General features: G+C 49.0%; 8 protein-coding genes across 8 annotated transcripts; 4 read left to right on the forward strand and 4 right to left on the reverse strand.

Annotated features, from left to right (window-relative positions):
- Window positions 1–172: 172 nt before the first annotated feature.
- LRP88_09598 (uncharacterized protein) lies at window positions 173–655 on the forward strand (the record flags this gene model as incomplete). The annotated part of the gene is made up of 2 exons (XM_083246082.1): window positions 173–243; window positions 295–655. The coding sequence occupies 2 exons, from the start codon at window positions 173–175 to the stop codon at window positions 653–655; spliced, it is 432 nt and encodes a 143-aa protein (XP_083097195.1).
- A 1,296-nt stretch (window positions 656–1,951) lies between these two features.
- LRP88_09599 (Alpha/Beta hydrolase protein) lies at window positions 1,952–2,885 on the reverse strand (the record flags this gene model as incomplete). Its single annotated transcript, XM_083246083.1, has 3 exons — window positions 1,952–1,957; window positions 2,162–2,567; window positions 2,620–2,885. The coding sequence occupies 3 exons, from the start codon at window positions 2,883–2,885 to the stop codon at window positions 1,952–1,954; spliced, it is 678 nt and encodes a 225-aa protein (XP_083097196.1).
- A 547-nt stretch (window positions 2,886–3,432) lies between these two features.
- Window positions 3,433–5,141, forward strand: LRP88_09600 (major facilitator superfamily domain-containing protein; the record flags this gene model as incomplete). The annotated part of the gene is made up of 7 exons (XM_083246084.1): window positions 3,433–3,560; window positions 3,611–3,997; window positions 4,050–4,119; window positions 4,178–4,590; window positions 4,641–4,785; window positions 4,839–4,982; window positions 5,034–5,141. The coding sequence occupies 7 exons, from the start codon at window positions 3,433–3,435 to the stop codon at window positions 5,139–5,141; spliced, it is 1,395 nt and encodes a 464-aa protein (XP_083097197.1).
- Window positions 5,142–8,762: 3,621 nt separating this feature from the next.
- Window positions 8,763–10,438, forward strand: LRP88_09601 (Zn(II)2Cys6 transcription factor; the record flags this gene model as incomplete). The annotated part of the gene is made up of 4 exons (XM_083246085.1): window positions 8,763–9,015; window positions 9,097–9,404; window positions 9,463–9,596; window positions 9,652–10,438. The coding sequence occupies 4 exons, from the start codon at window positions 8,763–8,765 to the stop codon at window positions 10,436–10,438; spliced, it is 1,482 nt and encodes a 493-aa protein (XP_083097198.1).
- Window positions 10,439–10,914: 476 nt separating this feature from the next.
- On the reverse strand, window positions 10,915–11,825 carry LRP88_09602 (uncharacterized protein; the record flags this gene model as incomplete). Its single annotated transcript, XM_083246086.1, has 2 exons — window positions 10,915–10,976; window positions 11,150–11,825. The coding sequence occupies 2 exons, from the start codon at window positions 11,823–11,825 to the stop codon at window positions 10,915–10,917; spliced, it is 738 nt and encodes a 245-aa protein (XP_083097199.1).
- A 1,122-nt stretch (window positions 11,826–12,947) lies between these two features.
- Window positions 12,948–13,250, forward strand: LRP88_09603 (uncharacterized protein; the record flags this gene model as incomplete). The annotated part of the gene is made up of 1 exon (XM_083246087.1): window positions 12,948–13,250. The coding sequence occupies one exon, from the start codon at window positions 12,948–12,950 to the stop codon at window positions 13,248–13,250; it is 303 nt and encodes a 100-aa protein (XP_083097200.1).
- A 3,867-nt stretch (window positions 13,251–17,117) lies between these two features.
- LRP88_09604 (uncharacterized protein) lies at window positions 17,118–17,555 on the reverse strand (the record flags this gene model as incomplete). The annotated part of the gene is made up of 2 exons (XM_083246088.1): window positions 17,118–17,477; window positions 17,538–17,555. The coding sequence occupies 2 exons, from the start codon at window positions 17,553–17,555 to the stop codon at window positions 17,118–17,120; spliced, it is 378 nt and encodes a 125-aa protein (XP_083097201.1).
- A 576-nt stretch (window positions 17,556–18,131) lies between these two features.
- LRP88_09605 (uncharacterized protein) lies at window positions 18,132–18,839 on the reverse strand (the record flags this gene model as incomplete). Its single annotated transcript, XM_083246089.1, has 3 exons — window positions 18,132–18,230; window positions 18,287–18,603; window positions 18,656–18,839. 3 exons carry the CDS (start codon window positions 18,837–18,839, stop codon window positions 18,132–18,134), a joined length of 600 nt encoding a protein of 199 aa, XP_083097202.1.
- Window positions 18,840–18,918: the final 79 nt, after the last annotated feature.

Here is an 18,918-nt window from a genome sequence, read left to right on the forward strand (position 1 = left end):
ATTGGCTATCTACTGTCCGGTGTTTTCGAGTCCTGACGAACGCGTGTTATTTCAGCACCTGCGTGTCCTTCGGCTCGGTGACTTTTTGATGCGCCAAGACGAGCTTGAGAGACTAATCTCGTGTACACCAATGCTTCAAGAATTCACACATTTTTACTTTGGTCTACCCGCCATGTTTAGGGGAGATACAGCCACTGTCTCCGATATCTGCGAGGTTTTGACGCTGAGGAAGGATACCCTGCGGTGTGTTATGCTCGATGCTTCATGTACTACTGATGACATTCACGCTCTAAGGGAGCTAGATAACCTGGAGGAGCTGAAGATCTGGGCGGGACCTGCTCTCGAAGCCCGGTCGGAATTACATCGTCTCGACAGCCAAGCCCTGGTGAGGGCACTGCCACCATCGCTGCAGAAGCTCCACGTCAAATTAGCCTACACGGGTCTGGACATGGCCGGTGAGGCTTTGATGACGTACATCTCGTCGACGTACAGAGAGTCACCCGAAGAGCAGAAGCTGAAGCAAGTTTACTTTGACGTCTATGAGGAGAGCCAGCTCGGCAGTACCTTCTTTCAAGCAAATTCTTGGAATGAGATGTCACGAGTGGACCAAACATGGGATTGTTGTGTTTGGCGTGAGGAGGTTTGCTTGGTATGATATGGTGGATTGGGGATCTGGAGAGGGCAACGTTGATGATGAGGATAGCTGGGAATTTTAAGTTTGATAATTTGTATTCCGCTGCATTACCTGTTACAAGAAATGAACACCCAAAAAAATGAAGCCATTTGAAGGCATGTTCATCATACGACACATCCTTTGCTCAAGCCAACTATTTCACATAGTTTCAAAGTTTCTGTCATCTTAGTGTATAAGAAAAGCATCACATAAAATTTCAACTTAATCAAAGCATCTTTAAGTTAATATACCCTAGGACGGGAGCCAAGATAGAAAATCAGCGTTAAAAGAATATTACTCAATGAACGAAGAGGGCCACCAGCCACGATAGAAAGGATCACAGACCAATGTCTTTTCTTGGATCAAAAGCCGCTAATTGGGCTAACGTACTTGATAAGCGAGCGTCGCAGACAAGCGAGCGTCGCACTTTTACCCTATAGTATAAATCCTACTAAAATAAAAAATTCCTTTAAAAAACTCTAGGAAATTCAGCTTAATTTCTATAAATCTATAAGATTAGGTATAGGCTATTTATAGAGTAAAGAACTATATATATTTTTCCGGGATTTTTGAAAAAATCTCTTATAGGGTAGTTTAGAAAAAAGAATATTCGCACTGTATAAATAGCTTTTTCTCTATAAAAGGAATTTTTTAAAAATCTAAAAAAATTATATATAATTTATTTTTAAGTTAAATAGCTAAAAATCTAATTTTTCGGTTTTTAGCTATTTTAATGCGGTTTTTATTAAGGTTAAGAATGTTGGATTTTAGTGCACAGTTTAGGTGCGACGCTCGCTTGTCTGCGACGCTCGCTTGTCTGCGACGCTCGCTTGTCTGCGACGCTCGCTTATCAAGAACGTTACACTACATAGACACAGCAAGATATTTCTTCGAGCTGGCGTGTGTCAACAGATTAGTTCTTTGTTATTGTGGCTGAGTCTTTTACTGCAGGCAGTAGAAAGGACTAAAAATAGAAGCTACTGTCTTAGCATTGGGATATGATGCTATGATGTGTTGATATTGTGTTCTTTGTCATAGTTGAAGCCAGCCCCTTAATGGGATAGCTGCGCCAGTAGTTGAATAGTTATTGTGGCTGATGGCCTCTCTTGGAAGCGTCACCAAGTTCACACACACACACACACACACACACACAAAAGTCTCTTTGACCCTTGAAGCTTTGTCTAAGTTGTTGTTAATTGTGAGCTCGGGCGACATGTATTAGGCATGGAAAGGTTGTGTTGAACTGGGCTGATAGACATGTACAAAAAAGTGACTCCATCAAAGCTTCTCCAAGAAACCGAGGACAACCTTTTGAAACTTCTTCGGCTCATCGGCTGCCGGATTATGTCCCGAGTGATCAAAGACTACCAGGTTGCTGTTGGGAATTCCCCTGCTAATATCCTCGGCCTCTTCAAGAGGACAGATGACATCGTGACTTCCCACAACCACCAAGGTGAGAGTCTTAATCTCCCCAAGTCTATCTCGAACGTCGAAGCGAGGTTGGCTGAATGAAAAAGCTGCGTTGTGAACCTCCCAGTGCAGATGGGACTCGCCGCCTATACTCTCAAATGAGTCGAAAGAGGGTGGCTCAGATGATGGCTCGTCCTTCTCAGGGGTGTAGATGGCGATGATCTCAGCAAGACCTTGTTCAGCGTCCTCCTTGTCTCTCACATTTCCAGACCATAGCCTGGCCTGCCGAGCAGGGTCTGGCTTGATACGGTTCGAGGTCAAAAGCGAGGCAAGAACTCGATGGGTCCCAAGAGGCCCGCATGCCCATGTGTTCTGTAGGATCAAACTGGAGAGACGGTTGGGAAAGGCCAAGGCGTAGCTCAGCGCAAGGAATCCTCCGTAAGAATATCCAGCCAGGATGAATGTCTCCACTCCCACCCAAGCCCTACATAACCTGTGTCAGTAAAGCCGGAAGGGACTAGAGAAGGATGATTTACCTGAGCTCGTCGAGGTCGGCGATCCAGCGCTCATCAGTAAAGGGGCCCTTAATGTCACTAACTCCACTGCCCCGAGCATCATAGACAAGCACACGGAATTTCTCGGCAAGGAACTTGTACGCGGACTCGGTCGATGTGTGGCTGGAAAGTCCTGGGGCGCCGTGAAGAACAATAACAAGTGGCTTGGTCTTGTTTTCAGAACCGAGAAGCCAGACGTGAAGCTTTGCTCCGTCGCTGAGTTGAACTTGAGTGCTGGTGCTGGACATGATGTGAGGTGTTGTGGTGTTGTATGAGTAAAAGGAGGATGTTTGTGTTGAGACTCTAGGGAAAGAGAATAGCTGTCTTATATGTATGATGAACATCAGGTGTGTATGGGGCAGGATCTGTCATGCCATTCTTACAAGAGACAACTCTCGAAATGAATAACGTTATTGTTGTCTATCGTGAAAGTGGTACTCTCGCTCAGCGAGGTGGAGATTGATGCAATCCTTATTGCAAAGGATCAGTTCTTGCGAAACGAAATGTGATGGCTAATTTGTCAGGGTCAGAAATAACAAATGCCATGGTTTCGGAGAGCGTCGCTGAGCGAGGTGGAGATGTTTCTAAAACGGGCAATTCTCGCTGAGCGAGAGCGTTGACGGCCCACCCTCCCCATGGCAATCAGTTGGATGAGTGAGTGTTGTTTCAAGGTATAGAAGTTCAAATAAGAAAGATGGACGTGAAAGATCTGAAGAAATATGTTTCAGAGCAAAATATCACCTCGATTCCCCTTGCGCATCAGTCTCAACCCTTTGTCACCTTTAACCTGCCAGGATGACTGACTCGGAAAAGCAACAAGGCGATGTCTTGCCCTGGGATCAAGACCCCGATAACCCACAAAACTGGAGCAAACTGAAAAAGACAGTCAATCTTGGGATAGTTTCCATGTTGGCCTTTATCACGTAAGTAGACGCTCACCTGTTTGCCTCACAAACATCTCACTGTATCCCAGTCCGCTGGAATCCTCCGTCATTGTGCCGGGCGTCCCACTTTTGAAAGACGATTTTCGTGAAACGCGTCGGCCCGTGATATCTCTCGTTGTTTCAATCTTTGTTCTAGGATTTGCGTTTGGTCCTCTCCTTTTGTCACCACTATCGGAGCTCTACGGCCGACGTTTGCTCTTCAACATCTCCAACCTTGTTACTCTCGGCTTCTCGATTGGCAGTGCTCTTGCGCCCAATATTGCTTCTTTCATTGTATTTCGATTTGTCGCTGGTAGCTTTGGGGCTGGGCCGATGAACATTGGAGGAGGAAGTATTGTTGACCAGGTTGCGCTCGCCAAGAGGGGCTTTGTCATGTCCATCTTCTTCACTGGCATCTTTCTTGGGCCTGTCATTGGGTAAGCAAAACACTCATGAGCCTCTCAAGCTAGCATTTAACTTGGCCACAAGACCGGTAATGGGAGGATTCATCGCTAAGAGTCTTGGTTGGAGATGGGTCTTCTGGGTCATGGCGATTGTTGTACGTCTTCCAATTTCTCCCACCCTCGTCGAACCACTAACTGACAAGGTTGATATAGAAAGGCGTGATGACAGCTGTGACTTTTATATCCCTTTCCGAAAGTCATGCCCCAACCATCCAAAAGCAAAAGGCGAGACATGCTGCCCAACAAGCCGTCGTTGCTGAAGAGGACAAGCCCAGCACAAGCGATGTTCTGCTGAGAGCTGTCTCAAGACCAATGCGCATGTTGATACGAAGTCCTATCGTTACGGGCCTCTCCTTATACCTCGCCCTTGTCTATGGCTATCTTTATCTCCTCTTCACCACCTTCTCGACTGTCTTTCCTGAACAATATGGCTTCGGTATCGACACTTTGGGCTTGGCTTTTCTAGGGCTTGGGATCGGGTGTATGCTTGCACTGATCGTGCTTTCATGGCTCAGCGACTGGGTACAGGACCGTCTGACCGAAAAGCATGGAGAGTCGAAGCCGGAGTGGGTGTATTCCGATGCTGAGTACAAAACGATTGACTAACGACGGTTAGATACCGCCTCCTTCCAATTGTATTGGGTATACCCTTGCTCCCAATCGGCTTGTTCGTGTACGGGTGGACTGCCCAGTACAAAGTTCACTGGATCGTCCCAATCATCTTCACCGGCTTCACCGGAGCTGGTCTCATCTTCTCGTTTGTGAGTCAACTCACCCCTCTTACCAACTACGTCAACTAATTAAGTTGTTCAAGCTTCCTACACAGATATATATGGTCGATGCTTTTACAACTTATGCAGCAAGTGCGTTGGCGGCAACGAGTGTCGTCCGCAGTATTGTGGGCGGCTGTCTTCCCATTGCTGGTCTGCCATTATACTCGGCTCTTGGATACGGATGGGTGAGTCCCGGTTGGGCATAGATCTCAAGAATTATCTGACAAGTTTTGTAGGGAAACTCTCTGCTTGGCTTCATCGCCATGGTTATTTCCATTGCCCCCCTTCTCTTCTGGCGATACGGAGAGACCTTGCGGAACAAGTATGATGTCAAATTTGACTGATTAGAGTTGGATATCGTTATTTGATCAAGACTAGGTATCTCATGGATCTTCCTGAGTTAATGGCCTGGAGACGAGTTAAATTCTTCGATGTGGAGCTAGGATTTGCGCTGTGAACTATTTGTTTATTACATATTTCCCTTCTGCCCATTCATGATTAGATCAGTTCCGAAGCCCAGTCTTCCTTTTCCAATAGTAATTTGATGCAATGCAGCCTTCTCTCGAGGTTCGAAGCAACGCCCAACAGCCACGTCAAATTCAATTTGCCAGCATCCCCCAACTCCAATGTGCCCGCAATGTATCTTTCCTCAAAGTCCCTAGCCCCTTGATGAAAATTTTCCACCAACATTTTCACATCTCGTGTCGCGTTCTGTAACATTAATCGCTTAAGTGAGAGATCGTCTTGCTTTGAAGGTTGGAATGTTCCCAGCGCAACATGCGTTGTGTCATTGCCGAGATGAGTACCAGGATTCTTGGCAATCTCACATAGGAGATTGACTTGTCGCTGATGAAGCATGGCGAGGTTCATTAGTCGAGGGCAGCCAGCGTCGCAGTTTGGACAAGAGAGATATCTTGTGGCGAGTTGATATACATCCTGCAACAAATGCAGGATTCCATCAAGGCTTGTTTGTCCTGGTGCATTAAAGATATCGCTCAAAATGTTTGCCTTGTCGTGAATTGAGGCGTAGCAGGAATCAGGGCACCTTTGTCCTTGACTCGGGCTGGAGGAAGAAGGTGGAGGTGGTGTGTCGAGAGAGTCAATCAGGTCCGTGAGGGACGGAGAGTTGCTTGTGAAGGTCGCAATATTGTTTGGCAACAAAGACGGATCAACTCGAAACGTATTGCTTTGAAATAACTGTTTTCATCATTACTCAAAAACCATCACGATGAATGACCAAACAAATTTCACTCACAATGTTTGTATCAATGCCAGACAAAAGAGCCTCAGCACTATCAACTTGGCTGTCTTGCGCCGTAAAGTGAATTATTGGATGCACTCCTGAGTTTGAGTTCCTAGACGCTGCTGGGGTTGAAAGCTCTGGCGTGTGTGCCGGTTCACCGCTTGCTTTGCGTTTACCCCGTCGCTGAGATATGCTGTAAACGCACGAGGGGGCGTTTGAGGACGCCACGCATCGTTGACAGGGAACGCCGCCTGAGCATTTGACCCTCGACTTCCGGCAAGAGTTGCAAGATGTATTATACTTGCGAGGATGAACGCGATCTGAAGTGCTACTCGAACTCGTGGATACTGGAGTAAGGATAGAAGGTTGATGAGTTTGAGGATTCCATCGCGTGGTGTAAGTGCTTGGTATTCCGTTGGAGGTTGTCATTCTTGGCCAGTGAGCAGTCAAGTCTCTGAAAAAGGGAACAACTGTTTTTAGGTGCCACTACCCAACAAAGAATGCAGGTAAAGAATAGAAAGCGGAGAGTGAGGATGGATTTGTAAGCGATAGGGTCCATCAGCAAGGGTGCGGGCAGGACCATATTTCTTGAGATCAAATAGGCAAGGGCGGGTGTTTAATAAGCACCTTAAATTCAACGTCATGGAGCCCTTCTGATGTGTTTATCAGCCCTATTGATTGACCACGGGAAGCAATATCTTCCTTGTTCTACTCAGGCTTCAGTAACGCACCACCTGGAGGGCCTAGCCTCCTAATTTGCAAGCTTCGTGTTCTTCAGAACCAATTCAACAACAATGCCTAGGCTAACAATAAGTGAATTTCCTATTGGCTGCTTCGTTTCAGCTTGTCGTATCCTCTCAGGGGTCACGAATGTGGCGTCGGGGAAAACCTCGGCTAGGCTGTATCACCAACTTCGAAGCCACGTCTTTCCCCGCAAAATTTCGACTACGTATCACTGTCTCACCCCTTTGTTCACGAGCCATTTTCCCATTGATGGGTTCCTGCTTATCGTCAATGCTATCGCTGTTCTCGTAGTCCATCCTCAAAATGCCTCGTGCCAAGAAAAGCGCAACAGGCGCAACCACGACGGAGTTAGTCGTGAAGCCTCCACGCAAGCCAGGCCCAAAGCCAAAGCCCCTGTCGGAGCGCGTCTACAAGCCGGCCAAGCCAATCCAACGCATAGAGAACAGCTACTCACAGAGAAGAAAGGAAGAAGTTCTCTTGTATCTTCTCAATCACACTATTTACGATCCCGATAGTTGGAAATCGGTCAATTGCTATAGAAAGCCTTTCCAAAGAGATGCTGCGAAGCATTTTAAGATACCAGAGGCCACCATACATACTTGGTGGAAGAATAGGACGTCCATCTTGAATAGGGAGAAGAAATCAAGGAAGAAGAAGGGTTCAAAGGGTAAATATTTAATCCCGCCCTCACTAAACTGACCGTGGCTGACTTGCTCGTGTTAAGATCTACCCGTCCTAGAAGCGGGAGAAACAGCACCGCCAGATACAGACACAACAGAATCAGAAACGCCAGAAACATCGGCAACGCTAGCATCGGGGCAAGCGGATCAAGATTCACCAGCTCCAGAAACAGCGGATCCAGATCCGGTCGCAGAAGGCCCAGGCACAGCGGGCGAAGCCAGCCCTGCCTGAGTCGGGTGAGATTCAGAATAAATGAGCACCAGGACCGATTCGATCTGTTTTATGCGGGCGATCTAGATCAGCCCGCCCGGCTTCGAGGATGCAATCAATGAGCACGCCATATTAGAATAGTTCGCTTACCAGCAACGCTTTCTCTTCACAACGCCCCGTCTCTTGCCCAAGTTTGAAGGGGTTACGCCATTCGCTGGATGAGTTGTCCATGGACTTCTTATACTTCGGTTGAGAAAAGGGGACATTCGAATTCTGATGGAAACAAGTGCCAATGCTGGTTAATCCGAACTGGCTTGCTCACCCTACAATGTGTTCAGGCTGTTCTTGGCTCTGCCTGGCCTGGACGGACTTTTGACGATGATCTGACTGTACTACTACTTTCCTTGTTCTTTTTTTGTCTGAAAGGATCTTTTACCCTTTCTATTTTTGAGCGATTTCTTTGGTAGCGTTTGGTCTCAGAGCGCATGGAATTGTTTTCTGAGGATCATGGATGTGAGGATTTGGGCTGTCATGTACACAGCTTACGCCCAGGTCAGGTTGTAGCCAAGGCCGAGCTCCATTGCTGAGTCTTCTACCCAGAGCAACATGTTGGTTGGTTTCTTTCGGTATGTGGCAGCATTGACTTCATGTGAGATAACAGGGTCAGAGATAAGACGGGATCCGTGAGTTGAGCCGGCTGGGCAAAGAATTGAGTTATGCGACAATGAGATAATATAAGCCAAAATACTACCCAGAGTTGTATTTGTGATCACGTACTATCTGCCATGAACTGGATTAACCTGTCTATTGGGCGAAACTGAAGCAGCCAAGTCTCCTTCGCTGCCGGTTAAAGCGCAGCAATCCTTCATCACTCAGCTGAATGACGGTGCCAAGCACAGCGTCCCCTTGGCGTGTCTTGGCCAAAGATTTTGCCCAAAAAGGAAAGGAGTCTGACATCCCCACCTAAACAAGGCGTCCTCTCACCAACATCCCTCGTCCCCATCGTGCAGCATAAGTACGTCGAACGATCCAAGCTCTCTCCCCCCTCCCGACCCAAACCAGCAAAACGTCTGCAACTGCATGCATCATGAGCGACCCGAAAGCGTGCTGGGAGTGCCACAAGAGACGCCTCATCTGTGACTTTGGAAGTCCGGCTTGTCAAAAGTGCGAGGCTAGGGGCGTTGCTTGTCCTGGGTATGGGGAGAAGAAGCCGTTGAAGTGGCTACAGCCTGGACAGACGAGGTCTAAGGGGAAGAGGGCTAAGAAGGAGGTTAATGTCATTCGGCTTACGTTGAAGGATCCGAGTGAGGCGACAAGTGTCTTTGAAGCAATCGAATACTGTGAGTACCCTCCATGGTTGAGCCTTGGATCCTTGTACCTGGACGAAGCACCTCGATCGTGATGTACTGACCACCTTGCAGTCAACACTCACATCTGTCCCGATCTAGTAGCCAATGGCGCTGGTGGTGGCTCCAACTGTCCCTTCATTCTGCACCCCTCTGAAGCACCCTACATCCCTACGGCCATCAGACACACCATGATGTCGATTGCGCTAGCTCATCGTGTCCTGCGGTCTGAGCAAGGGTTTGAGGCCGACAGGGCCTTGTTCTCCACGAGGCTGCAGAAGCATCGTGGTGCAGCCATCCGGCATTTGGCGAGCGACTTGGTGCCGGGGTCGCAGCCTGACACCATCACGTTGGTGTCTATTCTTACCTTTCTTTTGGCAGAGGTGAGCCATTCGGTGACTTGAGGGCGTTGATCTATCCAGTAGGCTAACAGGATCTCAGGTCCAACAGAGCTTTTCGTCTAGCTGGCGCCAGCACTGTGATGCCGCTAACACCGTTGTGGAACTCCTTGGCGGAATGAGCACCGTCTTGCTTTGCTACCCCTTTATCCGACCTGTCGTTCGGTACTACATCCTGTACGTGGAATCTGAGTACTTATTCACTTACATACCCGGATCTAACCTTTTCTAGCATCGAAATCTTGAGCACCACGACAGCACCGGTGGTAGAAGAAGCCCGTGCCCGTCGTCAAATGGAAATCCTTGGCTTTCTACCTATGGCCTTCAACATGGGACTCTTCACCACCGTCCCTTGTGCCCCAGAGCTTCTCGTCGACATTGTCTTTGTGAACCATCTGCAGTCACAAGCTCAAGCCTACGAAGGAGCCGTGTTCGACACTAACCTCCAAAAAGCCTCTCTAGACTTGCTTCAAAGAATCCAGTCCTTCTCCGTTGAGAGCTGGGTCATTGGCATTGACCTCAACGAGAAGCTGAATGAAGACCCTAACAAGCCTTCGAAGCAACGTCAGGCGATTTCATGGGACTGGCAGAGCGTTGCGTACATTTACCACTCTGCTGTTGCCTTGTACTGCATCTCGTCGCTACTCTATCCTCAATACACCCAGGATATGCCCCAAACACTTGACGAGGATGTCGACATTGCAGCTATTCGATCAGCCTATCTAGACACCCTGCTCTGCAATATCAAGGAGATCGCCTCGGGTTCAAACCTGCAACTGCGAAAGATGCTCATTTGGCCGCTGGTCATCGCAGGCGTCGAGGTGGACGTGAACGATGAAGCGTCCAAGAAGCTCATCTGTGGGGAACTGGCTTGGGTCAGCAAGGTGGTAGGAACAGCTTCACCACTGGTTGCACATGACTTCTTGTCAAAACTTTGGAAGTCGGACTGGATTCCAACCGGGTATGGGAGAAGAAGCTGGAATAGCATATTTGATAGGCCGTATGTGTTTGTCATGTAATCCAGAGCTATAGATAGGCACTCGACTGAACTTCTCCCTCAAAAACTCCACCTATCACCTCATCTCTTCATACACTCGCTATCACCTCATCCCAGAGTATAAGGGGATCCGCATGCTCAGTAATATCGCTTGAATCACTGCACGCATCCCAATCCGCCCAATCCACCCATCCATGATCCTCATATATGGACCACTGGCCCCGTCTAGCCTCACACCTGACACCACGCTGTCCCAGCCATTTCATCACCCGTCCAGCGGGGCGTTCCTCTGAGGGCCTGCTGTCAAGATTCTTGCTCACAACTATGCCGTAAAAGTAAACACGTGTCAATTCGGGGAACTCTTCACCCTTGTGCACCCCGACGGCTTCCAGCACTTCAGCCAGCTTGGAGCTTACAGCGCCATCGTTGTTTTCGTGAAAATGTCTCAGGCAATCTGATTCGCACCAGGTATCCAACGCAATATGCAGGAGGGTCAGTTTATGCTCCAGGACCAGTGTCTGCAGCGTCCGGCGTGAGGCCATGAGGATCCCCATCCAGTCCTGACAGCTTGCCTCTTCAGCACGCGAAGACCATGCTGACCATGATTCCCATGGGTTATCCTCCACGTGAGCAGACGAACACAGATAAAGGTGTCGTAGGATCGGCATTGATATGCCCCCCTCAGGCAAAAATCCACCCAAAGGACGAGGAAAAGTGTTTTCCGCAGACAAACTCCCGTAATCGGATGATTCGTCGTCACCGGCGAGATTCTCCTCTGGCAAGGGTGCGGGAACACGGTCAGGACACAGTGGGGTCGCAATTGGCCGGTCCAGCATCCCGAGCTCTAGGCGCTCCAGGGTTGGGCCGGAGCGGAGGATCCATCTAGCTCCAGCCCGGGGAATATACCCAAGCAACTTTGCAAAGCGGAGTTTGGCGAGAGGCGGATGGTCGACTTCAGGGGTGACTTGGTCAATCCTATCCCAACGGCCGTACAGCTCCAGGGCCTCGAGGTTGGAAAAGTAGGGCAAAATATCCCAGACCTTGTCGCTGGTAGAGATGACGGTGCAGAGACTCTTCACTCGGCTGGCAACCTTTCTGACCCTGTCCTGGTCGATATCAAGAAGCTGCCGCAAGATATTCAACGGAGAGAGCCGTTCTGGACGGTAGCCTCCGCGGTATCTACCAATATAGACACGATCCGAGGGAGACTTGAAAGGCTGCGGCTCTTTAATCTGGTCGCGGGTCTCGTGATAGCCATCCCCATGCAGCTCAATGTCGGTCCATATTTGGGGCTCAATGAGGGCGTTGATGCGCTTGCAGGTGCGGCTGAACTTGGACTTTTGACTAATGGAGAGATAAGAGGAGATCTCGAGGACGATTTCAATAGGGAGAGTGTCGAGAGAGTGCATTGTGAGGGGACGAGATGGGAAATGCATTGCTTGAACGTGACGAATCCGATACCTTCGGGGGTCTTTATATCTAGAGCTCGTGTGACATGCTGACATGGGGTGGAGCAAATTCGCACTGGTTGCCTAATCAGTTGCAGTACCAAGGCATGGAATCTCGGTCGACTGCAACGATTGGTCAGTTGAAGTCATCGTGAATCTGCATGCTCTCAGCCCTGTCCTTGATGGACGATGAGAACGTGATGCCGAAAAGGTATTCACCCGTCGTCCTCTAGAGATATATATTCTTCCCAGAACTCCAGAATATTTCATCCAGCCTTAATAAGATATAAAAACGTCACAGTTTGCATACGAGTGCTCGTCTTTCTTCAATGCCTGAACCCGTGTGCGTGCCATTTTAGAGAGATCAACCCCATCATAACAAGAAGGTTTGATTCGGAGGAAAGGGAGGTGGGTTAATTCATTTGCTCGCCTCTGTATAGAGACTGTTGGTGCCTAGAATAACCCTACGGGGAAACACTCAATAGCTCAAATCATCAGTACACAACCACCACCAAACTGCAACTCCCCTTTCTAAACCACCTAGGCCCGAAAACCTGCAGGACATCCTCATACCAAAGTTCTCCCCTCGATCTGAGGATGAATGCTAAGTGACTCGTCGATGGGTTACCCTCGTCCTGTAAACTCCAACGTCCTCATCACGATCCCATCGACAAAGCCGCTACCTCAACGGTGATGGAGTACACGATTATAAAATTAAGAGTCTTGTCACACTAAGTGATGCTAATTTACGTAGGTATACAACGATCGAAGTAAGTCTCTCGGTCAATGTGTTCTTTGTTATAGTTGAAGCCCGGCCCTTGATGGGATAACTGAGCCAGAAGGCCAGGTCTCTCGGTCAGCCCCTAGGCAGGACGGCTTTAAGTTGTCTCTGGAAACTTTGTCTTTGTAAAAATTTCTGCAATAATAAAAAAAAACCAGCGACTCAACATAAAAAGACGTTGCCGCAGCAATTTCAACTTCTCAATCTACATCGTTTGACTTGAACAACACCATTCTTCTCATCCCCTTTGTCTAATCCCCTCACCCACGATATTATTCACCAGCGCGAACAACTTACTCATCATGACTTCGATTATCCAAATCCAAGAGCATGGAAATGCCGCTCAACTCCAATTAGCGGCGTGCATAGAGGAGCTCCGCCAGCTCACTCGAATCCAGAAGAAACATGAAAGACGCTCCAAGATCATCGTGTTTGATGATGAGCAGCTCCAAGAACTCAATATCGTGCGAGGCTCACCATTCGACATAGATGATGACGATCCAACTGACCTCGACCCCCGCTACTTTCCTCCTGGTCCGATTGAGGAGATGGAAGACGGACTGGAGCAGCTACGCAGCGAGTGGGACATTTTCCCTCGCCCATGACCACAGGCCAAGCCGATTGAGAATCACCGTCTCCAAGGCAGAGACGAATTTTCCCACAGCAGTACAGCCAACGAGGCTTGGTGGCATGCCATAGCTCGCGGTGGTTTCTGCGAGGAGGTTGCCCAGAATTCTTCTTCATGGACGCCTCACGAGTAAGACATTCCATCTATCACCCTTGCTTTCTCTTGCACGCAATAACTAACCCCGTTCCGTAGCTTTGCTGGAATAGGACCTGAGTGCAAGAGGTCCTGGCGGTCTCCTGAAGACAGTCGCCCATGCTGGCAGTATTGGTCGAGTAGTGACTTTTACATGCGACCCCGTCCAGGAAATTGTCCCCCTGAACGCGGTGTGTCCAATTACAACCCAGACGCACCTCATGCTGTTGGCACCGCCTGCGATATAGCTCGCCCGAGGGGCCAGAGTTTCCTCCACAGCGAGTTGCTCGCAGCCGTTTATCTCCTGAAGGCACAAACCGACTCGCCAAGCCGATATCTTGGCCACCACACGTGTCCTGTATGTCTCCATCCCGTTCCATCTTGTTAGCCTTGCTGACATGTCGCAGATTTTGATTGTCAGCTTTCACGCCCGGTTCTCAGCTCGTATCATCCAAGTATACTTTCAGAATGGAAAAGTTGTCATTCGACCGTCCCGCCTTATCAACCTGCATACTCGAACTGTTTCGCCAGAGATCAAGCTTGTGATGGCTCAACAGCCGGCCAGTCGGCGACACACGCCTGCCAGTCCAGGCAGTCCCAATCCTTGACCAAGTTGATGACAACTTTGACTTGCCTGTTCAGGTGACGGATGTCTCGGGAGTCTTGCCGCAGGATACTTGTGAGAGGCAAGCAATAGAGGGGGCGGAGGTTGTCCTGTGTAGCTTATCTATGGTTACACTTTCCACTTGAACAGTAGGAACTTCTACCGTGATTGGTCGGGTGGCATTCCTTAACCTAGGTAATAATAGTGAAAGGTTAAAGTTGGAACCAACTAAGGCCAAGAGTTGGAGATGGACTTGATAACCTCAGTCTGAATGACGCGACATTGATTAGCGAAGGGTGTTTATGGTGCACCAGGTTGAGTAAATATTCATATTTATAGTACAGCATAAGAGTTAAGTAGACAATTAGAAAGGTTTATTGGACTTACTCTTTACCTGGCATATTTTTATCTTATCATTAGTGTGGTTAAATAAAATCGAAAAGAGATACTATAAAAATTACTAAGGAACAAATGAAGCGACCGGCATGACTCCTCCTGTCTCACCATCTTCGTCGCCCCTTCTCTTCTGCCTTTCTCCTCCTATACTCCCGCAGGATCTCTCGTGCTCGCTCAGCCTCTGCAAAGATGTGACCTAATCCATACTTTCAGGGTCCTGACAGATCGGACAGTTGGAAACAAGACCATCATCCACACCCTCTTCAGACTGATACTCCCTGGCATCAAAGTACCGGCCCCCATCATCATCGTCGTACCAGACGTCGCCGTCGTCATCCATTTCTGCGCGGTAGCCAGCCAACTGCAACGCGTTGACAAGCAACCGTACAAGTGGAAAGCGAGCTAGCTGCCTCCGTCCATTCGCTGTTGAAATTGTCTGGTAGAAGAGTGTCCTGTGGTTGAAAGGTTGCCCTTCATCCAATTCCTCGTCTTCGCGAGGAGGGCGGTCTTCTTCTCTTTTATTCTTGGACTCAGCAGTCACGGATAATCTGCATTCTGAGTCGTCTTCTAACTTGTACAATTTACCAAGAAGAACACTGGTAGACGACCAAGATGTTAAGAAATCGGGGATCCTAAGCTGTTCGGATCTCTCATACGCTTCTTGATTCAACCGCAAGTATTCCCTCCTTCGCACCTGGTCACTCCCAACGCCAGTGCTCAGTATTGGCTCCCTAGGGTGATATGAGTATGCCCTTGCGACCTCTTGTGCCCCGGTACTGGTAGAGATGAAATACCAGTGCTTGTAGCCCCACGATATGTCAGGTTCGAAAGTCGCATGTGGATCTGAGTTGTGCCAAAGGAGGTGGCTCGGGACCCCTTCTAGTTTGATAAAGTTGATTGCACCCCAAGCTTGATTCGCATTGAATCGAGGTGCTGACCTCCAGGCCGTTTGCCATGCGCTTGCTGATTCATAACCTTCGCGTACAGTCTTTGCACCTTGAGATAGTAGCAAGTGCACCACCTCGATATCCCCCGTTTGATGCTTTCGTTCAGTGGTATGGTGTCAAACCGTGAAAAAGCGTTAACTTTTGCGCCGCATTCAACAAACAACGATGCTGTAAAAGCGTTTAGCGAGGGCACGGCTAGTATTAGCCACCACGTATTATTGGGGTCGATTTCCACCTCTTCCAAGCCAAACAAAAGCTCTGTCATGTCTCTTTCTGCCGCGGCCACCAGTAAGAACTGATTATAACTCCCCCTTCCGGGATTCCAATCCGAAAACCCGACCGAGCGCAAAAGCTTCACCTGCCATGAAAAGGATCCGCCCCAAAGACATGACATTGGGCCAAATGGAAATCCATCTAGTTGAGCTCCGTGAAATAGGAACATGGATAGGACGTGTTCCAAAGCATGTATAAAAGCGGAAAACACAGCGGGGCTAAAAATCAATAAGCTTATGACCTCTCACGTCGTCTTGTATGTGAACCCCAACTTACATGCGCCGCCGCCCGTGCAACGTTCCGTGGAAGGTGTTTGGGTTGCAGCCTTGCTCTAACAAAAACTGGAGTGACCTAGTTCCCAGACTCAGGGACTCCAGATTCGTGATTGCGTACTAGCCCGAGCATTAATATATTGGCAAGAGACTGCCAGGCTATTCAGATGACACTCACTTCAAGTAGACCATTTCCATCTTGATCCACATCGTAAACGCTTGCCTCTCCAGTCTCTAAGAGATGCCTAACAGTTGACAGTTCGTGGTTGACGCAGGCTTTGAATATTGGTGCATTATTCGGCCGAAATCTAACGACAGATACCCATCCAGACAGCAAAGGCATGCTGAGCCAAGAATGTGTGAAAAGCTGGGCCTTGATCTCGAGGCAAATTATTCGTTGGCCTAGGATGTTGACTGTTGCTTTAAGAAGAGCCTGGGCCTTCCAAAGATTCTTCCTCGAGATGAGACTCAGAGATGCTTCCAGACGCTCGTCTGGATCATTGGCAAGTCGGGACTTGACATTGATTTTGGATGACCAATTCTGCCTGGCAAGGGTCTGTTTCCATATCCATTCTTCAGTCCTCTCCTTGACTTGTGCAAAAGTTTCGTCTGGAATATCAGTCGATAGCTCTGGTGACAAAGAGCTAATGCGTGTCGGTGATTTAAAACATGATGGTTCTGTCGTCACATCCCTAGGTCTTCGAGAAGGTGATGTTTGCGGTGTGCCTCGGTGACATGTTGCCTTCAGACTCGACAGCTTGGGAACCATTTGCGATTGGGTTTCCTATGGCGCATCGAAAGTCAATACACCAAGCCGAGTATCGTTAGAAGGGGTATTACCGTGATCCGGACATCAGCTTGCTCCTGCGAGTCCAGGAGTTTTGTCATCATCTGGGTGAACATGAGAGAGGTCGTTTGTTGCTCTTGACATAATCTCTCAACGAGATTGCATGTGGTAGTAGAGGCTTCTTCAACCTGGTGTTCCTATCAGCAGGGATGACGGGCCTATACCGTCGCTCGGATTGGCTGACCTTTGTTCTTAACAAGCCAGACTGGGCCTGGAAACATGACTCTAGTTCTTGGATCGCACTAGTGATGTCGCTTCTGATGACTTCCTGTCCTAGTTGAACTGCCGAAATCGAGGCTTGGTTGAAAGATGCAAGACGCCTGGCGCAGAACCAAGTTAGCAATAGTATGTAATAGACATTATCAGGTGCCACTCACACACTGAGGATACTCAGGACGGTGTCAAGAGCGGCCTCAGATTCTGTCACATCCTTGAGGACTTTTTGGGCCTTTCTCTTGTCGATGGCAGCCCAACGCAGCCTATGTGATGCTGATGATTGATCACCATCTCCGTGCAGCATTTGGACCTTTTCCAGCGCCGCCAAGCTGATCCCAAGACAGCTGTAAAGCAAGTTGTTGTGGGCGTCGGGGATGAGATCGCTGGCACTTGCGTTTGCCAGGTCCTTATCTAGCTCGTTCGCATGATGCAGGAGAAGACCGAGTCGATCGATCTTGGCGCTTAACTCGGCGAGTTCGTTAGGAGCGTGAACGAAGGACTGGACCAGCTGACGAGCCTGATCCCCAATGTCAACAGCGAGCTTGAATAGTTAAGCGATAGCGGCCATAGCGCCCACAATCTCGAGAGGTTCCATCGAGACTTTGCATGGGGTTGAAAGAGAAGAGATGGAAATCGCAAACCAGGCTGCGGTGGTCGTTGGGCAAGAAAGAGAAGCTGGATCACGTGGGGGCGCAGCAAGGCGTCTGCATGATGCGGCCAAGATGGATAGGTACGGTATGCCTTGTGCCAAGCCGCCTCTTTACTTGAATCTTTGTTTTTAGACACTTTGTCTACGATAACTGGAGTAGAAACTGTACTTTGTCTGCTTCAAAGGCACACGAGTGAATGTAGGTGCTTCTAGCTTCCCTCGCTAAGACCATTTCGCTGATTTTTACATTGGTGCTCTCAGCTGTAAGTTAATGCGGCCTATTTTGTTCGCTGAGCCCAATAAGAGATAATTAGGACTCAAGGAGCATAATGTGGAGGAGAGAATTACTAAATTCAGTAGGAATCCTTATAGTCAGTCACCCTAATTGGCCAAGCGGCAGTGCACCGACGTGAATGGGAGGTTTTTCGTGTTGAAAAAAGGCCTGTCTATCCGTCTTGAATACTTCTGCAGCTCCCAGTCACCAGATCAAACATCTCAACAAAGGGAGTGGAACACCCCCGGTTACTGCAGTTGAACCATAAGGTTCTTGTGCTGGCCGAGGCTCTTATACTCGGCCAAGGCAGCCGCAGCCTTGGGGTCCTGGTAAGCCGCCTGAGCCTCCTAAGCAAATTGTTAGCATGTCACCGCACAATGATCAAGAGTGATACTTGTCATACCTCAAGGCTATCCCATCCAACCAGGCCGAGACCGACGGTAGGTCCATCTCCAACGCTGACACCACCCCAAGTCTCCTTGCCGAGGGCATCGACAAGGCTCATCCAGGCCTTTCGAACCTCGGGGTGCTTGCTCTTGTCGTCGATGACAATGCTGGAGAACTGGGTGAAGGCCTTGTGGGAGGCACCCTCGGGGAACTGGGCAACCTCGAATCGGCCAACAGTAGGCTCGCCTCCAACTCGCTCATTGTATCTCTCCTTGCGCTCCTGAGCCCACGCAGAGGACTGGAAAGCTTCAACATCCTCTTCAGTCTTGAAGGCTGTGGCATGTCTTAGTAGATGTGTTGTGACAAGTGGGTCTCGTCCACTTACAGATGCACTGAACAAACTTGAATTCAGTGGCGGCCGCACCGTTCTCGGCAACGACTGGTCCAGCTGAAACGCCAGCAACTCCAGGCTGGGACTTGAGCTCCTCCTTGAGCGTGGGCCAAGCCTCAAGGAAGCGGTCCTTGTTCTCCTCAGAGATGGTGGGAACGATGATGGTGAAGTAAGGCATGGTGGTCTGTTTGATGTGGTTGAAAGGTTGAGCGGCTGAAGGCGATGTAGTGAGTTAGTGGATGTAGAAGCAAGTGTTT

Source organism: Fusarium phalaenopsidis, assembly GCF_050370095.1.
Source record: "Fusarium phalaenopsidis strain FUZ10S chromosome Unknown contig_32304, whole genome shotgun sequence".
NCBI lineage: Eukaryota > Fungi > Ascomycota > Sordariomycetes > Hypocreales > Nectriaceae > Fusarium > Fusarium phalaenopsidis.